Genomic DNA, 22960 nt, shown 5'->3' with positions numbered 1-22960 from the left:
CTGTCCGTCATGTGCACTCTTCCCGGTCCACCGGCGATTTTGATTCGAAGTTTTATCTCGCGCACCGAAGACGAAGTCTAAATGAAGACATCCTCCAATGTCAAGTATAATTGCTCGGGCCATGACCCAATACTTTGGTGACAGATGCTGTCTCTTGCCAAAGCTGCAAGCGACCACTGCGCCCCGGAAGATTCTGTGTGGAGGCAGATTTGAGCACACCTAAGTGACGACAAGACGTTGGACGTCAAGTTTCGCAGAAGGGCGCGCAGCTTCGCAGGCTTCTGCTTTGCATCTTCCTGGAGAGTCGAGCGAAGCTTCAGCGTAGAAGCCTGTCTTGCTACGGGTCCTGTTTCGAGCCACGCAAGCCGGCAGATTCGTGGCAACGATGTCATTATTTGCAGCTTACAGCTGAAGCCATCATCACCGCAGAACGAGGTCTCTTGTTCGACCTTGGAACCCACGCGAGCGAGCACGTTTGGCGCGCTACTGAGGTCGTAGATCGCTAGTCGCAGCTCCTTAGGCAAGGACAACAGCGGCTACTGGGATTGAGCATGACATTTGGCCAGATTCTCTTCATTGGCGTTTGTCGCGATGGTGACGACTTGGCCCGTGGCCTGCTCGATCTCTCCAACGGATGTGACATTGGCTGACCGTTTGGCGGATGCATGGGCCGACATCTCTTTCGCAGAACTGAAGCGTGCCGGATCGTCAGTGTTTGGTAATTTGCTGTCGAGTGTGCGAGAGTAGAAAGCTTTTGCTGTTGGCGTACTTCGGGATGTGTTTGCGTAGACTAGTACACGCAGCACACGTGCCACAAGTGCGTGCGTAACAAGTCACGCGCGGCTTGCGTTGTGCGACATTGGTGAAGTGCGGGTCTCCATGGTATGTGCTCTGCGCTGGCCATTATTCTCCTTGGTGACCAATGTCTAGCTGGAATGATCGACATAGCGAAGCAGGCTACCCTGTCCTTCCCAGCCCGGTCGCCGCTCGCAGCATGCACAACTGGAGTTCGAGTCATAATCCAGCAGGTCGTACTGAACTTGTCTGAGGTCCATAGCGCTTCGGAGAGAATCATCGTGAGCCCAGAGGGTATCGTCGCACCCTGGTGGGACCGTAAATCGTTGCCACTCGATAGAAATCCACTTCCGCAGAGTCGGCTCTCCAGTGATGTCGATATTGTAGCATGCCGATCATGCTTTGGCGAAAGTTTCGATGGACTCACACGCTCACTTGTGCGGAGGACCAGCCCAAGCAACAGTGTTCCGGGTCCTGAAGCCATTGTTTCCACAACGCCACATCTTCGTCATGAAAAGCTGTGAACAGCTCGAAAGTCAGATCCAAGACGTTCCGTAGTCTGTCATGACCCTGCACCCTCTTCGCGAGGCGTGCCACGCGTTTTCCTCGCAGATGTTGATTCTTGCGCCGAATGCTCGTACCAATGAAGTGTATTGTGATCCCGAGGACCTTCGGCCAGGCAAATAATGTGGTTCCGCAAAGGAGATCTTCGAGCGTGATCCTGTGACCTCCACGGAGACAGCTTTCACTGTCAGAGTCGATGTGACATCGAGACAGGAAGCGTATATTGAGTGGCGTAAGCTGGCTCAGGAGACTGTGAATGCGCTGGTGCTGCTCTCGATGGACTCGAGCACGTCGGAATCTATCGGCGCAGGAGGTCAAGTCGGCATGGACACGCAAGTCGATCTGAGCGGTGCGTAAAGCCAGTGTGCCAGCTTCCAGCCCGGCGAGACGGCGAGTTTGTGGCAGCGCCAGGCACTCATGGTTACTTACATACCCACCGCTGGCGTCCTGGATATGAGCGACATCGCTATAGCCATGAGCACTAGGCGCAGCAACAGTCGGCAGTGCTACAAATTCGTAAACCAACACACGCAACTCTTTCGGCAGTGCAAATAGTTTCGACTGAGGTTGACGATGGCATTTGCTCAGAGACTGCTCATCGCAAGCTGTCTCGATAGTAACGATCTTGTTCGACATCCTCTCAGGCAAGCCGCAGCTCCACGCTCCCCATGAGCGAGCCGCACAGCGCACAGCGGGGACAAGTTACGGCTCAAGTGAGGAAGTGTTTCTGCCCCAGGAAGCAGACCTGTCGCACGGTAGGTGGCGAGCGGGCGGAGCTGCATGATGTTTTGCTACACAAGCGGCCACGTAGCACCACTGTGCATCTGTGAATGAAGGCTGTCACGTGGCTGTGTATCGAGACAGTCCAGGGCCCACTGCCGATGTGGCACATGATGCTGTCACAGCATACGGTCGTTGCTGGCATGCCCCGTCACAAGCTCGTCAGTTCCGACTGTGCTCAGACATTCACGGGCCTTCACTTCACAACAAGCGAAGCAGAGTGCGTTCGAAATCATAGATCATCAGGCGTAACTCCTTGGGAAGTGTAAAGAGAGGCGACTGGTCCTGGGGATGGCATATCCCGAAGTTCTCATCGTTGCACTCTGTCGCAATAGTGATAATGCGGCTCGTGGAATCGTCCATGGTTCGGGCGAGGCGGTGACTGATTGTTAAGTGTACGGGAGCGAGGTACGCTGACAGATCTCTTTGCGATGTCGGGGTTGATGTCCGAGAAAGTACAGAAGGCTGGTAGCCGTGAGAGTGCCTGTCAGAGAAGACCACGAGCACCTTCATGTGCTATCTCGACTTCGCCCGTCGAGGTCTGCGCCATGATTGCTGCCTCCAGTACCACGTGCAACAGAGTGTGGCTCAAGCCCTGTACTACAACGTTCAAGGGCGCTGTGTCGGCAATGACCACTCTTCCCGGCGGTGCACGCCCCTTCCAAGGTCGAGTAGCGTCGTGTCGGAAGTTGGCTTCCTTAGGTACGTGCTCTCAACATCGACTTGCACAGTCTTATACACAGCCCACGCTGATTCGCCACTTTCCGGCCTAGTATGTGTCGGCTCTGGTTGATCGAAGCTCATTGGCGATGGCAGACTCAAGGCGGACGGCAGACTGTCGGATCTTTCGAAGTCTTTGGTCTTTCTAAAGATGTCTTCTTTGCTTCCCCCGGCGCCAGAAGGCGGCACGCACTCGACCTTGAGCGCTGACCATTGGCGTTTGTGCCCTGGTGGCTGCTTCCAACTCTTGCTTTGTCGCAGGACGTACCCACCGCCGATGGTTCGAGTTGCGCTTCGTTCCATGGAGGCTGAAGCTTCCTGCTGCATACCGGTGAGCAGTGGAACAGATAGACGAAAACGAAGGCTGTCTGGGCAAGCGTTGAGAAGGCCGCCACGAGGATTATGAACTTTCGGTATCGCCTGTCGATGCTGCCAGCAGTCATGCGTAGATCTATCATACGGCTCGGTGTTAGCCATCTGAGCTGTACAAGACGTGAACATATCGCAAACACACAGTACTTACATGTAATGCACAATGCCAGCTTGAAGCCGGCAATTTCCCATGGATAGAACGGACGTGAAGCGTAATTGAGCTCCCGATAGATTAGAAGACCGCAGCGAGCTTGACTTAACAGAACTCACTCTGATGTATTGCTCGTAGTCTTGCGTTGGGCGTGACTCTGCCAGAGAGTCACCACCGGTGCCCTGGCGAGCGTCCTGCTGTTGAGTTGACAGTGATACCCCCAAGCTCGTAACATCCGGGTCAACACCTCTGGCGCGTATCTCTTCCAGTGCGTCCCACGCCGAGATCTCCGCCATGACATGGATCAAGATGTGAGGCATACCACAACGCTCTTGCTCCGTACGTGACAGGAAGTCACACAACGCGGTCATGGTCGCGCCAGTGAATCCACTACGCTCTCGGACAACAGCGCTGGTACGGACCCAGTCGTCGAAGTATCTAGCCAGGCCTTCGAACATTGGGGAGTTGTGGAACATGAGGCACAGCTCCCAGAGGCTGACTGCTTGATTCGATAGCATGCGAGAGGTGTAGGCACCATACAAAATGTTGTAGACCACGAACTTGGAGCCGGAGTGCGCGAGTATGTTCTTGGGTTGGGCCTCGAGGTCTCGGAGGGTGTTCGCGAAGTTTGTGAGTAGTTCCATCATGCAAGGATCGTCCTTGGTCAGAGTGTCATGGACATGCCACAGGGGTACAGCCAAGATCGTCCAACCGAGGCCGGCATCCGACAGTCGACCGCATATGCTGATGGTTTCCCTCTTGGCAGAGCAATCTCCCCATATCTTGAGAAAGCTCTGCAGCTGGTCGAGTCCGAGTCCATCCAGCATGCGGCTCTTTAGATCCTTCACCTGGTCGACGAGCAGCGCGTAACCTGCTGGTGACCGGCGGCCGTCCGGGAGCTCTTCGTGCGATGCTTCTTTTTGCGACTTCTCGAGTCTTGAGTGCTCGAGTTGGCGTTGAGTACCTTGCTGCTCGGTACTATCATCCTCGACTTTAGCAGTGGAGCGAAGAGCAGCTCCTGGTGGTTGCTGTCGCGAGGCCATTGCGTGAGGGCTACTCTGAGGTCACGCTGGACTGTGTGTGTTGGATGCAGATATGGTCCTGTAGTGAACGCTCGCGATCAAGGAATTGGGAACGAAATTCTGAGGGTCTGGATTATAGTGCCGCTAGTGGATCCGGCACGGACCGAAGTCCTCCTCACTTGTGAGTGAATGCTCAACATGTCTTCCTCGTCCTTGCTTCCAGGCACGATACCAATCTGAGAGTCCTTACATAAGCTGCGACTGGCATGTCAGAGCTTGTATAATTGAAGAAGGCTGTGTATATCTGGTCCCACTCAAGACGAACTAAGTCCAATATGAAAAGTGAAGAGATAATATATAACTTGTGCTCACCATCGGCAAGCGACTTGAAGCTTTGTATCGGAGTGTATAATGCAATCATACAACACCGCAAACATTCGGGTCCTCCGGACGCACGAGGTGGCGACACGCTTTGCAGCCAGGAACACTACAGTGAAGCGAGGAAGAGAAACGGTGCAACGATGCCAAGATTCTTCGGACACGCTGGAAAGTATACAAGGGCTATATCAGATATGCCGATTGATGCCAGTTGATGCCAGAGCGATATCAGTCGATGCCAACTGTACCAGCTATGCCAGTCGATGGCCAGCTATGCCAGCTATGCCCGAGCGATGCCCGAGAGGATCGCAGCGATGCCAAAGCCGATTGCAGCGATGCCCGAACGATGTTAGCTATGCCAGAATGATGCTGTTAAGAATATAGCGATACCAGTCAATGCACAGCGATGCTAGCCGAGCTTAGCATAACTTCCAACGAATCCAGATCTATGTCAGCGATGCTAGAACAATGCCAAACGAGCCTAGAAGTATGCTAGAGCAATGTTAATACTACAAGCCGAAGCTAGGACGATGCCCAATCATATCAAAACTATACTAGCGATGCCAGAACAGTGTTAGCCGATACTAGAGCAATGCCAACAATGCCAGAGCGATCCCAGCCGATGCTAAAGCATGCCAATGATGCCAGAGCTTACCATGTCGATGCTAGTAGAGTCTATAAACAGCAGCAGTGTCTGGGAGTATACGTACGAATGCCAGAGCTTCTACCATACTTCTTCTTGACCAAACTCCTTAACATAGGCCACAGCACCTCTCATATCCGACAAAGCTCTACCTACGCGCGTATCAAGCCCACCTCAACACTCGCGGATCTGGCGTGCGCCCCGAGTAGCCGCCTTCGATTGCGGGTTGGCTACCACAATGGTGTCTGAATCACCTGCTGGATTCACGGTCTGTGTGGCAGCAGCTGGACCATGCTGCGCAACAGCGATAGTATCGGACTCGCTATCTGGGAAGCATGTCAGTAAGGAAGCGAAGTAGCATATCATGACTTAGGACTTACCGCTCGAAAGCTGGCCGTCTCGCTGCGCATCGGTAGTCGGGACAGCCGTCTGCAGTGTGGTAGGCATTGATGCGGCCGATGAGAAGGACGGTGCGGTTGGTCGGAGGACAGGGCGCTGCCGGGACGTAGACTGTGCGTACTGCGTCTGGACGGGCTGTTGCTGAGCTGCTCCAGAGTTGTATTGGAGTGGCCGGCCCCAGCTGGTGATGTGTGTGTTGACCGGGCTGCGCTCCATTGCCTCCAGTGACTCGAGTTGAGCGTGCCAGCCATCCACACGAATGATGATCTGGGTGAGTAGATAGAACCGACACTGACACCCGAGTCTTGCTCGTCTGGAAAGAGGTCGTCGCCGAAGAAGAAGTCCGCCATGTTGTTGGGACAGAATACTGAAGGTGCAGGTCGAAGTGTAAAAGCGGTAATTTGCGTGCAATTGTGCGCGTTCGAGAAGGGTCAAGACCGCGCTAGGTGCTAGCGCCGGAATTTGCCCCTCTTGTAAGTGAGTGAAAGTGGAGAGGACTTTGCCGGCAGAGCTTCCCGTGCCCTAAGCGTCGATATATATACACCTACGAGGAGTCAGTACGATACAATATTGCAATGTTATCCAGCGGAACTGGAGATCCATATATCCTTTGCCTGTCACATGCTAGGGCTCGCATTGTTTGACATACTGGCAAACATTACCTATGTTCTCAATTGTGCTCGACTCTGATCACCAGAGTCACGATATATCATGGTTCTTCCATCCAGATTTGCAGGAAGCACGCCGCATAGATTTGGATCGCGGGCCACAGGCCCCTTTCATGCTTCACGCAGCTTGATCAGCAGCTCTGGCTTCGTCCAGACGTTTCGCACGTCCAACTTGTCGAACCAGCCTTTACTCCTCGGATCAAGCTCGACATTCGCAAGGTTCTGGCAAGCAATGAGTTCATGTTCACTTCATTTCATTCGAGAAAAGCTTACCTTGCGCGCACAATCACGAGGTCCGTGACTGAAAGGCTGGAACACGTCTCTTTTATCCTTCACAAAGCGGCTATCATCCATCCACCGCTCTGGTATGTACTCGTCAGGTGCGGCGAAGTTGGTCCCAGATCGGTATGCACCATAGTGGGACACGCTGACGGCAGTACCTTCTGGTATGTGGTGGCCGCTGATCTTTCCACCGCCTCGTCCAACCCTTCGCTGGAAGCCGACACTGGCTGGTGGCAGTATACGGAACGCCGGTAGTAAGGGTGAGTATGACGTGCATCGCACGAACGCGTATCAACATACCTCAGTAATCACAGCCGACAGATACGGTGCACGAGTGTCAGACGACGATGTAATCTCATCGTAGGATGGCCAGCGTTGTCGTACCTCGTCTTGTAGCTTCTTGAGCACATTCGGATGCTGGCTGAGCAGATACTTGGCCACCGTCAACGTTGTCGAGCTGATCTCAGATCCAGCAGCCATGACGTTGGTCACGAGCTCCTTGTGCGACAGAACTCCATCTTTGGTTTCTCGCTAGCATCCAACACGAACCTGGTGAAGTCAGGGCGATCGGCGTCTTTCGCACATCTCGCAGTGACCTGCTCGTCCACCCATTTTGCGTAGTCTTTTCGTGCTTGTAACAAACTGTTGTCGAACAAATAGCGCTTGAATAGCTTCGTGATGGGGTAGTAAAGCATTGCGTAGAAGAATGGCGAGCCATGGAGCCGCTTGATCAGCATGTCGACATGTTTGTGGTTCTCGTGGTTTCGTAGGCAGCCGAATGGCTCGCCGAAGACTATGTCTGAGATCACGTCGAATCTGAGCTATCTGTAAGTTTCGCAGATGAAATCAGATGGTCAAAGTACTCACGTTACCCAATTGAATCACTTCGTCATGTCGGCAGCCTTCGACTGCCTCCACTGCTCTTTCAGCCCGTCGATGAACAAGTCCGCATACAGCTGAAGAATCGGCTCCTGCTCTGCCAATGCTCTATCACTGAACGCTGGAGCAAACAACTTTCGCAAACGACTATGCTGATAGTCATTCGCAAGGATCAAGGAAGGAGGTCTGTCTGGTGTTGGGTACCACGCTGGATCTTTAGGCATGTTGGCATGATTCTTCATCTTACCAACACGAGCCGCGTAGATGTCTGACCAGGTTGAGGCTTTAATGAAAGATACTTTGTTTGGTGAGAACCTAACGACCTCGCCGTACTTCTCGTGAAGTGATATGCTGTAGACCGCAGCTGACCCGCCTAGATGATGGCGGAGGTAAGGGGGCGTGATATAGCATTGAGCTTCGGGCCAGGGATGTGCCTGAGGGGATGGAAGTAGATGTTGTACACAGCTTTGACAGTGAGAAGTATGAGGGCCTGAACAGTGATCAGTCAATGTCATCATGACCCATAACGTAGCTCACCAAGCCTCCTAGTGCAATAGCAATGTTAATCATGATGTCTGAGGCGGAGAGCGCCTTGATGATGCGTTTCCAGCTCGCTCACCGCGGGTGACATTGCGTATTATAGTCATTCTTCCTCTCGTTTAGATGATGTGGTTGAGCCGTCTTACTCAGCGGTCATTCACAGGATTGAGCCCTAGCGAGAAAGTCAAATGTGCCGCTAACCCGGCCGTCTGATCACAGCCAGAACAATGAGATAGGGCTGACACATGAAGTGGATAGAGAGGTGACATGGCACCTAGAGACAGTCTTCCATTTGACCTGCTATGTACTACCAGAGGTCCTCATGTCTCTATCATCATCGGCACATACTAATGTCGCGCCTCGTCCGGGTGACCTTGCAGGCATGTGCAATTGCTACTTCGACGGAGCCTTCCGACCGAGCACAGCTAAAGTATCGTCAAGAGATGCGAGGCGCCGACGCGCCTGGTATCTTCTAAGCACGCATTGACCTGGATCTTGTATGAGGGGTAGCTGTGTAGCGTAGGCTTTAGGCCCCAGCAGAGAGCAGCTCTTCGCGATACGCATTCAATCCAGCCTCGACCCACTGAAGAAGATGTTCGTTGATCGAGGCATCCTCGAGCCACTCGGTAATGATCTCAGCTGCGATGTTCTCCAGGGCTCGGTGCGGGCACTCATGTAGGAATGACTCTTCGCAGAAGTCCTCCCAGCCGGTCTGGGTCTTGAGCAGGAGCTCAGCGGAAGCCTTCGAGCCAGAAGGATAGAGGTCGTGGCAGTAGCTGGCAAGCGCATCGAGGTGGGTGTGCTTAGCTGGATCACGAAGTGCATTGCGAAAGCGAAGCACACCGTTCAGCTCACCTTCGCGCTTCGAGACCTCGAAGTCGTATGGCGTACGTTGGTCGGGTTCGTCCTCTTCGTCATGGAAAGCAATAGCGCTCATCGCAGCGTCGAGATCGTCCTCGTCGTCCGTAAGATCCTCGGCCTGTGGCTCAACAGCGAGGACGACTGCGGGCACTCCTTGGCTGGTGCGCACGCGCTTCTTTGCGCCGAGTGCCGGTGCCACGATGGCTGGAGCATGGCCGTATGGCTCATTATAGTAAAAGCCAGTGGATATATGCCCGCCAGTACGCTGACGCTTCGCTGGGCGCTTGTTGACCTGGAAAGTGGGTTGAAAGGCTGGTAGTGGCGCAGTCGTCTGGGCTTGAGTGCCGCTTGCAAAGGTGTCACCAATACTGGATAAGCGGAAATTGTTGTACGCCAGAAACTCACGCTGTGCGGTTTCTTCGTTGACCTGGAAGTTGTGTTGAGCAGTGGGTGGCTGCGGCGGCACTTGAGCTCGGGCGCCTGTGCTCTGAGATGCGTGTTGGGACACCACCTGGAAAGGCGTGTATGGCATAGGTGGAGCCTGCAGGAATGGAATTGTATTGGCACTGCTGGCATAAGCAACGAAAGGACGCCTCGCATGGCTGGTTTCGCCTGTCAGATTGTCTCCGTGACCAATGGCACCGCCGTCAGCTGGAGAGCTGTCGTTAGGAACGGTGATCGGACGTGATGTGGGAGGAGGGTACATCGAACGGCCCTGAAGACGCTGGATTGGAGCGATCTGCTTTCGAGCCGGAGGTGGAGGACCTGCCAACATGTCAGCTTGAACTTAGAGACTCAGGGCTCTGTGCCACTCACGAACAATGGTGTTACCGGCGGTATCAGTAACTCGTGGGGTAGCGACTGGCTGCAATCGATCTTGTGCACCGATGGGGGCAGGGACAGGCACTGCATTCGTGGTTGGATCTTGATTAGGAGCTGATGGAGTGGCTGGCGCCGTCTGAAGTGTCCGATCTGGAATGTCGCTCATCGTCCATTTGCCTCCATCTTTCTTCAATACTTGTCCCTTCGCCTCCAGTATCAGATTAGCAGCAATCCCGATGGTAGCATGACCGAAAGCCTCTTTGACCCGCAACGTTTGCTCGGCGGTGTCAATTTTCTTGACCACCTCCCATAGCTTGATGTAGAAGGCAAGTGGCAGGCGACGCTTCTTGTGCTTGTAGACTTCGGAGGCTGCGAGGTCTTCGAGGTCATCGATATCGTCGAGACAATCTACGATCGTGGTCAGAGTTTTCATCGAGGGCTGCATAGGATGAAGCGCACATACCAATGGGAATTGGGTATGAGGTACGAACTTTGATGTGAGGCGCACGGTCCTCTGCATCGTACTCCTTTCTGATGGACTCGTAGTCGAGACCCTCATGGAGCGCTTTACGCTTAAGTGCGTTTGTCACGGCGTGACTGACCGCACTCGTGCTGACGGTCTTGTTAGTAGTGTCAGTAGTGTCAGTGGTGCGCTGCCACTGTTGAGCAATGTCGGTGCGCTTGTAGTGCTTGGCCACAACGAGGAGGTTGCCGTCTCTGAGCCTCGTCTTGCTGTTGAGCATCTCCGCCGGGGTGATGTTCTCTGCCTCAGCGTAAGGCTCCGGGGTAGCAGGCTCCCTGCCACGCTTGCGCTTGCCCCCCGATGATGCCATGTTGCAGTTGTGGGGAGGGTTTGAGCCAGCGATGTCGTGTTCTGGCGATTGGAGTTGAGTAGGTCCAGGATCTGAAGGAAGGTATCGAAGAGTCGTCGAAAAGTGGGAGAAATTCCAGCTTCTCAGTGTGGGTCCTGAATTTCAGGCTGGCAGAAAGGCTTCACATGATTCACCGCAAAGCTCCCGCGAGCATCAGCTGACGTCGAATTGCCTCGCCTGGACAGTTGCCATATGGTGGGCTTCCTCAGTCTTGCCAGTCCAGCAGCCCAGCAGCCCAGTCAAGCAGGAGCAGCCTGAGCCAGAAAGCGGTGATATCGCTATCCTCGAACATTTCCCGCCGTCAAGGAACGTTCCAGAGGCTAATTTTTGACGCCACACGATGGAGCAAACAGGGCCACAGGAAGAGCTCTTTGTTTGGTCCGGTGCGGTCTGGGTCAGCCAGCTAGCTTTTGACTACGACAGGCAGCTGCGCAGATAATTTTTGCCCATGATGGCAGGCAGTGTGCAGACTGCCAGAGACCTCATCGCTCGCGTAGAGCAGTAAGCTCCATATCGATATCGCCATTGTCTTGACGGACGGTCTGTTCAGCACGAGTCAGTATCGATGTCTTCATTACCCAGTGACTACTCACAACATCCGTTCTGGACCGTATACAGTCGACATCAGAATGTAATGGCTTCTCGCTCTCGGAGGTGCTCGGCACCAGAGAGTCAGATCTCCCGACTGTTGTCTTCGTATGGCCAGATCCAGAAGGCACCAAGCCAACATGATACCGATGCTTCGGATTCGAGGAGCTGCCACTATGCGCTGAGGACGTTTGGCCGACATTACGGAAGATCTGTGATATGGCCGGGATGCAGCCGACGATGATTGCTGGCAGTGTGATCAGCAGAGGTCGTGGGAAAGATTTAGGGATGCTTTACTTACAGACCATGCACTCTATAACAGCCCACAGGCCGAGCCAAGGTGGACTTGGAGTGCTGCTGCCAGTTTTGGCCCAAATCAAAAAGACCCGAATGATACTGGTCACGATGGCAACAGCAGTCACGCTGAACAATCCAGCCAGGATCCACTTGTCCCTCTTTGCCATCTTCAAGGTTGACACAATCCTGAGAGGTAGAGCCATTATCGCAAAGTCCGTTATCACATCTGCCGAGAAGGAATAGTACAGGCTGATAATTTGTGCCCTGGTGTTTCGTGGTTGAGAGCACTTTCCAAGGACTGTAAAGTCATGGATGTTATCGCAGGACATGAATTGCGAGATCACGCATCCAACATAGGTCAATACGGTAAAGATGCAGATGGCCCACCAGGCTTTCAGCCAGTCTGTATGTAGGATGACTCTCCTGAAGAAGAGCAGGAGGCTGAATTTGACGGACCACAGCACGGTCCAGAAGAACAATGTGACTGCAAAGTTGAAGCGCATCATGTGAGCGTAATCCTCTACCGGAACTTGATTGAGCGGAACCTTGCCTTCGAGCCAGTCCATAACGGAGTAAAGATATGGTATGTCGGCGATGTACAGCGCGGCCAAGGTAACATATAGCGCATACGCTGCGAGCAGAGCGTAGTCATCCTCGCGGAGCAGTCGTTGTTTCTTGATCCGGACATAGACGCGAAGAAGCGTGATGGATGTCGTTACAACGATGCCGACAATACAAAAGGCCTCGAGGCAAAGTTGTCAGCGTATGCCATCTGCTAGGATTATCAACACTTACGAAGAGTGTTTCTCTCGAAACAAAGGCTTGCAACAGGGTAGCCATGATCGTTAATCTCCAGGTAGCGATGGCATCTAGACTGCAAAAGCGAACTGAAAAGGCCTGATGGCCGCTGTAAAGGCGCTGCCAGCAACGGGTGCAAGCAGGTGTCCAGCCATTACGGAGCAGTCAAGACATCGGGCTGGTTCTGTGCGACCCGACAACGTCGACATTCTCCCCCTGCTGTGCCACCTGGGCGTATTCGTGCTGCAGACACGAACCGGAGAAGGCAAGAAGTCGAATGCATGGATGAGGGTCGCATGTGGTGGAAATTGGTTGGTCGGTTGAGGACTTGTTTGCGGCACAGCGAAGCAAGGGACGGCAGTTGACTTTACGCCAATGCTACCTGAGCACTCAACGGAGGCACGACATTCGCTCGACGCATTTGTCTTTGCAGATCGAGGACGTTATCGCGGGAGGAGGTGTTTGAGCCTTTGGAACTTGATGCCCGCGAGGCTCGCTACCGGATGGCGTACTTCCGTAGCTCGCTGCGTGAAGAAGTGGCAAGAGCTTTGGCGTTAGTGAACAGTTCTTGACTCTTCTCGCGCGCATAAACACTGTCGACATTCCGACTCTCTTATCGTTGTTGGTGACTTACCAACACCGTCAAAATGAAGTTGTCATCGCTGCTATGTATAGCCGCCGTCGTTCCCAGCATCGCGGCGGGAAGATACCTACATTCCACTTCTGGCCACGATAACTCGCAGCTAGCACGTGGCTCTCATGCACCTCCGATTGCACAACATCCGGGCTCGGGCTTTCGCCATCAACTTGACACCAGATGTGCTGCCTTGTGCGCACAGCTGAAGCGGCAGTTTCCGGCCGAGTGTCAGCACGAGGACGAGCCCGGTTACACTCAAGGGCAACAGCTTTATTGGTCACAGCAACAGCAGCAATGCGCACCGACTTGCCGTTTTGTGCCAACATGCGTTGAACAGGTAGCCACCGTAATCAAGCGAATCCGGGCATTTAATTGTTCTTTCGCAGTCAAGAGTGGTGGCCACGGGTCTTTCCTTGGAGCCTCGAACATCCCGAATGGCATCACCATCGACTTGCGTAAGCTGAACACAATCAACGTGTTGCCAGAGCAGAACATTACGCAGCTTGGCACCGGAAATCGCTGGGAAGATGTCTACTCGAAGCTGGATCCTATGGATTTGGCGGTTATCGGTGGCCGGAACGGCGACATTGGTGTGGGTGGCCTCACACTAGGCGGTGAGCATGATCTGGGTCTCTTTTTTGTCGTGTCGCTGACGTTCATTTAGGTGGCATATCCTTCTTCTCTGGCTACCACGGCTGGGCCTGCGATAACGTCGAGAACTATCAGGTCGTCCTTGCAAATGGCTCGATCGTCGAGGCAAATCCACAGTCGAATCGAGATCTCTTCTTCGCATTGCGTGGCGGTGGCAACAACTTCGGCATTGTGACACGCATGGATCTGAAGACATTCAAGCAAGGTCAGCTTTGGGGAGGATCAACAGTCTACTCACCAGACCAGAACGCATCGCTATATGATGCCTTCTACTGGTTCAACCAGAATGCTCGCGATGACCCGAACGCCGCCCTGATCGTGTCAGCTGCTTGCGTCAAGGATGTTGGCTGCCTGTTTTCCAACAACTACAACTACATCCAGCCGGAGGTCAACCCGCCCGTCTTCGACAACTTCACGCGCATCGAGAATATTACCTCGACACAGCGGGTATCGAAGCTGTCGAACTTCACTGCGGAGTTGAAGGCGACGCAGCCACCTGGGTATCGGTAAGCATAGCACCAAGTTGAAACAAATTTCCCTCACTGACCATTTTCAGCCAAGCATTCTGGAGTATCACCCTCAAGAACGATGCAGATCTGATGAAGACAATCTACAACGAGATCTGGCACCCTGCAGTGCAGCCACTGATGGAAATCGATGGCTTTCTGGGCACTCTTGTCTTCCAGCCTATAACGGAGCCCATCATCGAAAACTTTGCCAAGAACGGTGGCAACGCACTGGGTATTGACTGTTCGGATGGTCCGCTTGTCAGTAAGTAACACGCACGTCTCCTTGAAGCGACCTTGTATTGACCAGTCATTTAGTACTCAACATGGACTTCCAATGGAACTCCACCCAGGATGACGAACAGATCTTGAGCACCCAAGAAGACATCATAGCCCGGTCGAAGGCACTCGCAGAATCTCGTGGGTTTAGTCACCGATACATCTACCAGAACTACGCCTACATCAAGCAAGATGTATTCGATGGCTATGGCCCAGAGAGCAAGGCCAAGCTGCTGGAGGTGCAGGAGAAGTATGACCCGGAGCAATTGTTCTCGAGATTGCAGCCAGGGTACTTCAAGCTCAGGTAGCGTTGTGCTGAAGCACTCACGTTCGCTTGCAGTTGTACAGTAGCACAACTTGTCGGTCTTCCTCCGCGAGGCTTTTAGACGTTGGCAAGCCGGTGATATGAGAATGCTCCGATGTCGTGTTCCACAGCTGCTGCCACGGCGTTCCGATTCCGATGAGGAGAGATGTCCCCTCGGTCGTGCGTCCAGGCTTCGGAACGGCCGGTTCGTGGATAAGGTCGCCTCTCGAGCATGCAGAAGGACCTGAGCTGCCAGGCGCGGACTGTTCGTCGAGAGGCTAGCCGATGTTCATCTTTCGTCTTCGACTCCGGGGCGGCAACTGTACGCTGGGAGTTTGTGGTTCGACAGTGTCAGCATGACGGCCTTCAGTGAGCGACATCCGTAGCAAGGGGGTATAGCCTGATGATATCAGATGATGACCTCTTTACGATATGGTGACAGGTTTCAAATGGAAGCAACATTGAGCGAAGAGAGAGAGGTTGACGGTGTGATCAAGGACGCGTTGACGCGCGAAAGTGACAGTCGAAGGGGGTGGGGGGGGGGGGGAAGCACTGTCTCGTGAGCGCCAAGCCTATGAGCGGCAGAGGGATGGGAGTAGCGTGTGTTGGGTCTGACCAATGAGACACGCCCAAGCTTCTCATCAGACTCCTCCTTCTTCCTTTCTGTCGAGCATCATCAATACACCTCCGACTCATACCATCACGCTCAGCTTGAGTCTTCTACACATGTCATCTTAGCTTCGACAGCCTTCCTCGTCCGCAGTCATGAAGAAGAGTGCTTGCTGAGATCCGGACCCTGCAGTGCAACCTACGGTGGCATGGAGACCATCGCGTGACATGCTCACTGCTGTAGGACATCCGACATCGAACTATCAACAGTCACTCGTACGAAACCGCATTTACATCTCACGTCTGGCGTGCTGATAGGAAGGAGACCAAGATCCCTTGCATTAAAGTCACTGATAGCTGTGTCGATATGCCCGGCGGGCGTTTGGGGGTTTGCAGACCACAAACCTGGCTGGGCACAGATCGTGCGATGCAATGCAGCTTGCACACCAACTGCATGGCTTGTCGTTCGCAGAAGGATGCTTCTACGTGGTGCCTGCGTCTATCGACCAGAATGGAAGACGAAGGCAGCCACGGAGGTAACGCTATGCTCTTGACAGATATCGCCACCGAACTCGGACGCCGAGTCGTTAACAACCGTCCTTGTACAGCATCGCTACTCAGATCATCGACTGCTTCCGAAGACGACATACTTTGCTGGCCCACTGTACCGCTTTGCGGCGGGCGACTACTTGTGTGCGGGTATTGCCTCAGATGAGACGAGCCACGCGCATAAGAGTACATTCTGTCAGCTCTTCGCCGGGTGTGTGGCCTTACGGTTAACTATACGACTGACCGCACGAGTGTAGGTAGAGCATATGTCAGCAAGAACGGTTGACGTGCTAACGGACAGTACGCCAATGTTCAGACATGAAGCCCAGAACTTGGCATTTGCAGCGACACACATCGCACCGGGTGCTGAATCGGCATGGGAACCACAATTGCCGATCTTCGTTGCATCTCGACGTAGTTCTGGTGAAGCTATCACATTTTACTGGCAGCTATGCCCGGGATCCTGCATCGCGCAGCTGTCCAATCCCTGCCTCTTTGGCGTCTCGGCGGTCGGAAGTCGGCTCAACAGCATTCCGGCATAGCGAGCGCATGCGATTTGTTCACTTTGTGCAAGTACACCGCCCAAGACAGCGTGTCGTATCAACACGAAACAAGGAAATGGGTGACACCCGCTACGGCCTTGTGTAACACACTATCGCACGTGGTATGGCCCCCGAAATGGAGCGACTCGATCGAAGGTACCCCTGCACGCACACGAGACGTGCAGACCTCACTCATGGCCGACCTGCCTGCTCCAGACTGCTTTTGTGATCACCGGGACCACATCATAGAAACACTGCCAGCCAGGATTGACAATGCGACTGCTGAAAACAGGCCCATTTGTTTCAGGAAATCCTACTACTCTGGAACTTCATGACTTCCCAGTCAACCAGGCCCGATATGCCGTCCTTTCTCACGTCTGGAGCTCACCGCAGAACGAAATCTTGTATTCTGACCTGCTAGACTCATGCGATACCTCCATCAAGCGACTGGAAGGACACATCTCAGTCGACCTCGCCATTTCAACTTTGCAACGCAAGAGAGGCTGGGTGAAGCTAGCATTCGCTCTTGAGCAGGCTGATGAGGACGGCAAAGAATGGCTGTGGGTAGATACGGCATGTGTCGATCGCTCCAGCAGTTCTGAACTTGCCGAATCTATTAACTCCCGGTGGCAATGGCTGGAAGCTGCGGCAATATGCTATGCATTTCTCGGTGATGTTCCACTGGAGAGGTGGCGCGAGATGAAGTTTGTGAGGCATCTTGCGAGTAGTTGGCTCAGTGATGGCTGGACGCTGTCGGATCTGATCGCGCCGGGACATGTCGTCTTCTATTCCATGGAATGGTCCCGCTTGGGAGACAAGCACGAGCTTTCCCGACTGCTCTCCACGGCCACGCAGGTACCCATACCAGTCTTGGAAGGCGCAAGGTCGGTCCAAGAGGAGAGTGTCGCCGCACGTATGGCCTGGGCTGCGAACCGTCAGACTCTGCTGGTCGAAGATCGAGCATACAGCTTGATGGGACTTTTCGACATTAGCATGCCAGTCCTCTATGGAGAGGGCCCAAAGGCGTTCCAAAGACTTCAAGAAGAGATCATTCGCAGCTCCGATGACCTCAGTATCTTCTGCTGGAAAGACGCAGAAGTCGGCAAACGTTTGCACGGCTTGATGGCAGATAGCCCAAAGGCTTTTGCACACTCCGCAGCATATCGAGCGTACGCCTTCGAGGATGTTCCCCCATTCGATGTCAACAATCGTGGAGCTCGACTGAGCTTGCATCTTACTCCAGAAAAGGACGAAATCGTTCTTGCTGCTTTACCCTGTCCAGATCCCGGCTCTCAAGATGGCTATCTTGCGATTTACCTCCGGAAACTTCCCTCTGGTGACAAGCAGTACGCAAGGGTCCGCTGCGACGAAATCACAGTCTTGGACAGGCGAGGCTCTCTGGAGCAAATCTACGTCCGCCAGGTCATTCCTCCATCGATCGCAAGCTCGTCATTGATATCCGTGGCAAATGGCCACGAAAATGGCAAGTCAGCCGCAAAGCACAAAGAGTCGGTATTACCTACTCACATCTTCCACCTCAACAAGTTCAAGACGTGGGACGGGTACAAAGTCATCGACGTGCACTATCAGCCCCCAAAGGTTCAGCTCAAGGACTTTGGCGAACTTGCAAACGAGCTGAAGCACCCCGAAAATGTGCCAGAGCAGCACCACGTTACCTTCAAAATGGTCAAAGCCGATCATCGTCTTACAGCCGTCATCCTCCTGGGCCGTGACGAGGACGATAAACGTATAGCGCTCCTCTTAGGCTCTGGAGAAGACTGCGAGCCCGGATTCGACATTGTGGAGTGCAGAGACCTTCAAGACCTCAGAGATTGCTATCGACCCTTCGAGCCCATGGCTTTTGGAACGATGGCATTTGGCAAGCGACATCGTGTGGTTGTCAGAGCTGAGCCGATTGTGAGGCAAGCAGTGAAGGTCTACCTCATTGAGCTCACGATCGGTGCCTTGTCGAGGATCCCGAACATGGGTCCAATCGAAAGAGTGGATAGCAGGAGATCAAGCATCGCAAGCAGCAAGAGGATGAGTTGGATTGTGCAGAAGGTGGTAAGGAGGCATAGTCAGGTTTCGAGTTTCAGTCGTCCTTCGTCGCAGCTGGGTAAGGAGTCTAACGGGGTGTCGTCGACGAGCTGATGATGATAATTTCAGGAGTGTGTAATGATCAACGTTCTCAGCTTCATTAGGGAATTACCGTCAACATATCTCGTAACGTTTTGCCGGCATTCCTGATTCTATAGCAACACATTTTGCTGGGATGAGTCGTGGCTGTCGACTCAAGGCCGCTCGTGCATGCATGCATTTGATCGGCGTCAAGCTGCACTCAAAGACAACGTCATGTTCTCAATCATGCCAGCAAGGCACACCGCGGGCACAGCCGTATGCGATCAACACATCACTCCCAGGCCTCCTTGCAAGAGACCTGTCCGCCGCGCTCCAAAAGTGATGGTAACTCTAACCTGCTCAAAGTGCTTCAAGCACCTCCGACACAGTAGATGTTGTCGGGACGACTCGCACGCTGTAACGCTTCTACTTTGCAAGCAGTTGATACGCCGCGATGTCTCTAGCACATTGATCGAAAGACTCCCGAGCTAGTACACAGGCGACCACCTCTTTTATCTCTTCTATCTATCGCCCTCTTCCGTCTAGTCTCAAGCCAAGCCACACCCCCCCCCCCAAATCAATCCAGCCACAAAGCTTCTTCCTTCCTAATCGAGCGAAAACAAGCGACTTGGCAACATTCAGCCGCAGCACACTGGCTGCGTGACTCCGCCTCGCAGCTGAGGCCGGTGACAACCGTGACATCTTTGTTCCCTCGCAGCGAGCGTGCGATGCGCACCTCACCTCATCCTTGCCGTACCACGATCATCGATAGCCACCTTTGAAGTATCACACAACGATGCTCTGCATCTTCCTCCTCAGCTTGCTGGTGGTATCCTTTTGCAACGCATCATTCCCCGCCCAGATCACCCCGTTCGCGAAACTTCCACGCCGGCAACAAGAGATTGAAGGGGATAAATGCGGCTACGATAATGCCTACATCCGCAAGTCCCACTGCTCACATACATACCTGCATCACCGCTAACAACTTTTCCTCCCAGTCTCCCGCCTAAGCTGTCCCCAAGGCTCCTCCTGCGCGGCCCAACCCTCCAACAACGTCGCAGGCGGGTGCTGCCGGCTCGGAGACGCCAGCTGTATCCTCGCCACAGCTTGTATTGAGTCCTCGTCCCTCTCAGCATCATGTGGGTCAGATTGTCAGGCAAATTCCTACGTGACGAAATGCAGCAACTCGGCGACGCCGTATTGTTATACGCGGTACTGGGTGAGTGGCGCAGTGACGCCGAGTGAGGTGGGTTGCACGACGACGCAGGGGGTTGTGGCGTATGCGTATACTACGTATACGGGGTTTGGGGCGGAGATTACGGTCAATAGTGTTACGAGTGTGATTCCTACGCCGTCTGGGTCGGGGTCTGGCGGGGCGGTGGCGACTGGGGAAGGTAGTGCCGGTGGTCAGAGTGATGGTGGAAGTGGTGATGGTGACGGACAGTCTGGAGGTGGTGTACCTGCTGGCGCTATTGCTGGAGGAGTGGTCGGAGGTGTTGCTGTCATTGGCATTGTAGCTGCTTTGATCGTATGGATGGTCCTTCGTCATCGGCGACAGCAGAAGTCGACAGCAGCTGGAGGGACGATAGCAGCGAGCGACGCAGGCGCTGTAGGTCTTGTGTCAGAGCAGAAGGGTGGCAACGGCGGACCGGGTGATGGAACATCGTTTGCGGAGCAAAAGACTGCCAACGGGAGTGTCAGCTCGCCAGCCGAACTATCTCAGCGTGACGCGGCGCGTCCGTGGGCGCCTGCTGAAGGTCAATGGCACGAAGTGCCCGGGCGGAGTACTGTACCAGAACTGCCCTAGATTAGCGTTGCGAACGTTCATGTGTGCGTGTCCCTGCAGATCGCGCTTCCTCTCAGAGATTCTGTCAATTTGTGTGTCGTGATCTAATCTATCATGGTCATCAGGTCGTTATGTCGTCTTCATTTCGCCCGTACTGCTTCATCATTACCATCATCGTCATAACTTGCCAGACTGCCTATCTCTGCGTCGTCCTGAGACCTCCTCCGTTCCTGGGTATTGCTCTGTCGCATTTCCGGCCCAGCCGGTTCATGTTGGTTGAGTTTGACGTTCACGAAGATAATCCAAAGTCCAACATCGTATGTCAATCTGAAAGCGCCACCCGCGACAAAGGCGATCCAGAAGCGATTGCTCCCCGCCAGGAAGCCGGTGACCATTGGTCCCGCTGTCGCGGCTAGTGTCCGCAACATCGACGTGATGCCCATGACTGCGGTACGCTCTGTAGGTCTCACCACGCCAGCAATCAACGCTGAACGTGGAGCTTGATCCATGTTGTTTAAGCCAGCTCTCAAGAACAGGAGAATCGCAGTCGCCCAAAGAGCCTGCGGAAGTGGAAAGACCAACACAGCGGTTGAAGAAGGTATGTGCGTGAACACCATGGTGTTTACTAAGCCGATCTTGCGTGCGAGCGGCCCAGCGAAGACCCCACCAATGGCAGTTAGGAAGTAGCTGATTGACGTGAGATCTCCGAGTGTGGACTTCGAGGGGTGAAACTTGTTGTCCATGTAATAATTCGTCAAAGAGTAGGGAACCATGCCATCTGCCAAACTATCGATTGCGAGAAGAACCCAAAGCTTCCATACGATCGACAAAGTTGGCTTGGAGATATGCCCCATCCAGCTAAACAGCCATTCTGTCCATGACTTGGCCTTGGGCTCGGAGACTGGCAAGACCGGACGCTGTGTACTTGTGCCGTTTGGCCTGTCCACGAGCTCAATACTGTGATCTTCAGACTCGTCCTGTGGCACCTGTGCGTACTTCTCCTGTTGCACGTCGGCCTCACAGGCGCTGGTAAGGAGAAGCACGAGTATGGCATTGACCACACCCATCACGGCATAGATCCAGAACAAGGAATGATAAGCATCTGCCAAGGTCCAGCCATCAAAGCTCTGTAGATGCTCGATGATGCGGCCGGATGCTTCACTTCCAAGGGTTGAGCCCAGTGCCGAGAGTGTGACATACCAGGCCAAGACGTCTGACCTTTCTTTGGGCGTAGTAAGCTGCGACAAGACTGACTCTTCCTAAACACGCACTTAGTACATCGTGTCGAGAAAAAGCATGAGAGCTACACAATCGCAGCAGAGCTTAGCAGTCTCCCACCCCATAGGGTTGTGGTGTCGTGCGTGCTGTGGTGTGTACGAGATGACCAAGCAGCTTCGAGACACTACCAGCTCCACCACAAAAGCATGTCCTCCCTGAAAAATTACTCACAATGCTTCGAAACGGTCCAAAGTCACCACCTGTGGCACTGACAACTCCTATCAGCGCTGCGAAGAGCAGGATCCAGAAGTTTTCGAAGTAGGCGAAGACGACTCCCGTGAGCACCATCAGGAAGGAGCCACCGAACAGTATTTTGCGCCTTCCCACGTGATCTGCGATCAGGGTGAGGAACGTTCCTAGGACGACATCTCCTGCCAGCGTGAGAGTCATGAAGAGGCCAATACGAGAATCCGAGAAGCCGATCTCGCTGAAGAAAAGAGCTGTCTTAACTGTCAGAGAACTTCTTCCATAGACCACGCAGAGACGAGTCTCTTGATCTCACATACCAAGAAGCAAAGCATTCGTGCCATAGGCAAACATACGCAACGATCTTGCCAAGATAATGAGCCAGGCATTCCGCCCAGTGGCCTGCACGGAGTCCAGGCCGAACTCATGATAGAACCAAACGAACGGCTTAGCGATAGCTGCCATTCACGAGATGCCAATACAACGCCAACGTTGCCGGTATGGGTGAAGTGAAGATGCGGGCGGGTAGGAATGTGTACTGTGTACAGGATCGATCGCTCGGTCGTAGTCGGTGCAGCGAGAAGTTGACTCGGCGAAAATCACCGATACCGGCGGGCTGCTCGAATGGAGCTACATACGATGCGCCGTCAATGCCATCGACCAGCAGGCATACCGTCGTCCTTCCATCTCTTTGATGCTCGTGTCTTCTTCACTCGATATCCTTGGCACTCAGCGCTCACGTGGGTGGCGGTCCTTCTCCGCTGCGGCTGACGGTACAAGCAGCCTGAATGGTTCTTGCACGTCATATTGCTCTGCTCGCACGCAATGGGGTGATGAGCCCATCGATACGCATGGCTGGCGACGTCGAGAGAAGTTGTTTGGTCAGCTGGACTGGCCTGACTTGGCTGAGCGCCTTGCTGGAGGTCAGAGGAAGATTCGGACAGCTGTTTTCCATGATTACGGCGCCGACTTAGCAGCCACCCGCCGCGACACGAACAATTGCCGTGTATCAGGTGTCGTCACCGCATGCCAGATCCAATCAGAATAATAGATCGGTGAGAAGGCGCCGGACCAGCAGCCGGAT

At 53.8% G+C, this 22960-nt stretch overlaps 9 protein-coding genes across 9 annotated transcripts; 3 read left to right on the top strand and 6 right to left on the bottom strand.

Annotated features, from left to right (window-relative positions):
• Positions 1-2748: 2748 nt before the first annotated feature.
• CLAFUR5_12969 (uncharacterized protein) lies at positions 2749-4425 on the bottom strand (the record flags this gene model as incomplete). Its single annotated transcript, XM_047912117.1, has 2 exons — positions 2749-3310; positions 3383-4425. 2 exons carry the CDS (start codon positions 4423-4425, stop codon positions 2749-2751), a joined length of 1605 nt encoding a protein of 534 aa, XP_047767891.1.
• A 1174-nt stretch (positions 4426-5599) lies between these two features.
• CLAFUR5_12968 (uncharacterized protein) lies at positions 5600-6040 on the bottom strand (the record flags this gene model as incomplete). The annotated part of the gene is made up of 2 exons (XM_047912116.1): positions 5600-5751; positions 5806-6040. 2 exons carry the CDS (start codon positions 6038-6040, stop codon positions 5600-5602), a joined length of 387 nt encoding a protein of 128 aa, XP_047767890.1.
• Positions 6041-6603: 563 nt separating this feature from the next.
• CLAFUR5_12967 (Cytochrome P450 monooxygenase lcsI) lies at positions 6604-7877 on the bottom strand (the record flags this gene model as incomplete). The annotated part of the gene is made up of 5 exons (XM_047912115.1): positions 6604-6714; positions 6766-6997; positions 7100-7292; positions 7358-7590; positions 7660-7877. 5 exons carry the CDS (start codon positions 7875-7877, stop codon positions 6604-6606), a joined length of 987 nt encoding a protein of 328 aa, XP_047767977.1.
• An 842-nt stretch (positions 7878-8719) lies between these two features.
• On the bottom strand, positions 8720-10709 carry CLAFUR5_12966 (uncharacterized protein; the record flags this gene model as incomplete). Its single annotated transcript, XM_047912114.1, has 3 exons — positions 8720-9819; positions 9871-10284; positions 10340-10709. 3 exons carry the CDS (start codon positions 10707-10709, stop codon positions 8720-8722), a joined length of 1884 nt encoding a protein of 627 aa, XP_047767895.1.
• A 521-nt stretch (positions 10710-11230) lies between these two features.
• On the bottom strand, positions 11231-12473 carry CLAFUR5_12965 (uncharacterized protein; the record flags this gene model as incomplete). Its single annotated transcript, XM_047912113.1, has 4 exons — positions 11231-11290; positions 11342-11583; positions 11638-12376; positions 12429-12473. 4 exons carry the CDS (start codon positions 12471-12473, stop codon positions 11231-11233), a joined length of 1086 nt encoding a protein of 361 aa, XP_047767897.1.
• A 605-nt stretch (positions 12474-13078) lies between these two features.
• CLAFUR5_12964 (FAD-dependent monooxygenase prx3) lies at positions 13079-14812 on the top strand (the record flags this gene model as incomplete). The annotated part of the gene is made up of 4 exons (XM_047912112.1): positions 13079-13682; positions 13733-14225; positions 14276-14490; positions 14544-14812. The coding sequence occupies 4 exons, from the start codon at positions 13079-13081 to the stop codon at positions 14810-14812; spliced, it is 1581 nt and encodes a 526-aa protein (XP_047767896.1).
• Positions 14813-16781: 1969 nt separating this feature from the next.
• On the top strand, positions 16782-18659 carry CLAFUR5_12963 (Vegetative incompatibility protein HET-E-1; the record flags this gene model as incomplete). The annotated part of the gene is made up of 1 exon (XM_047912111.1): positions 16782-18659. One exon carries the CDS (start codon positions 16782-16784, stop codon positions 18657-18659), a length of 1878 nt encoding a protein of 625 aa, XP_047767976.1.
• Positions 18660-19555: 896 nt separating this feature from the next.
• Positions 19556-20433, top strand: CLAFUR5_12962 (uncharacterized protein; the record flags this gene model as incomplete). Its single annotated transcript, XM_047912110.1, has 3 exons — positions 19556-19571; positions 19625-19947; positions 20185-20433. 3 exons carry the CDS (start codon positions 19556-19558, stop codon positions 20431-20433), a joined length of 588 nt encoding a protein of 195 aa, XP_047767892.1.
• A 119-nt stretch (positions 20434-20552) lies between these two features.
• CLAFUR5_12961 (uncharacterized protein) lies at positions 20553-22341 on the bottom strand (the record flags this gene model as incomplete). Its single annotated transcript, XM_047912109.1, has 3 exons — positions 20553-21671; positions 21862-22130; positions 22197-22341. The coding sequence occupies 3 exons, from the start codon at positions 22339-22341 to the stop codon at positions 20553-20555; spliced, it is 1533 nt and encodes a 510-aa protein (XP_047767894.1).
• Positions 22342-22960: the final 619 nt, after the last annotated feature.

This window comes from Fulvia fulva, chromosome 11, assembly GCF_020509005.1.
Source record: "Fulvia fulva chromosome 11, complete sequence".
Lineage (NCBI taxonomy): Eukaryota > Fungi > Ascomycota > Dothideomycetes > Mycosphaerellales > Mycosphaerellaceae > Fulvia > Fulvia fulva.
The sequence above is the reverse complement of the archived record's forward strand: the minus strand, read 5'-3'. Positions and strand labels throughout refer to the sequence as shown.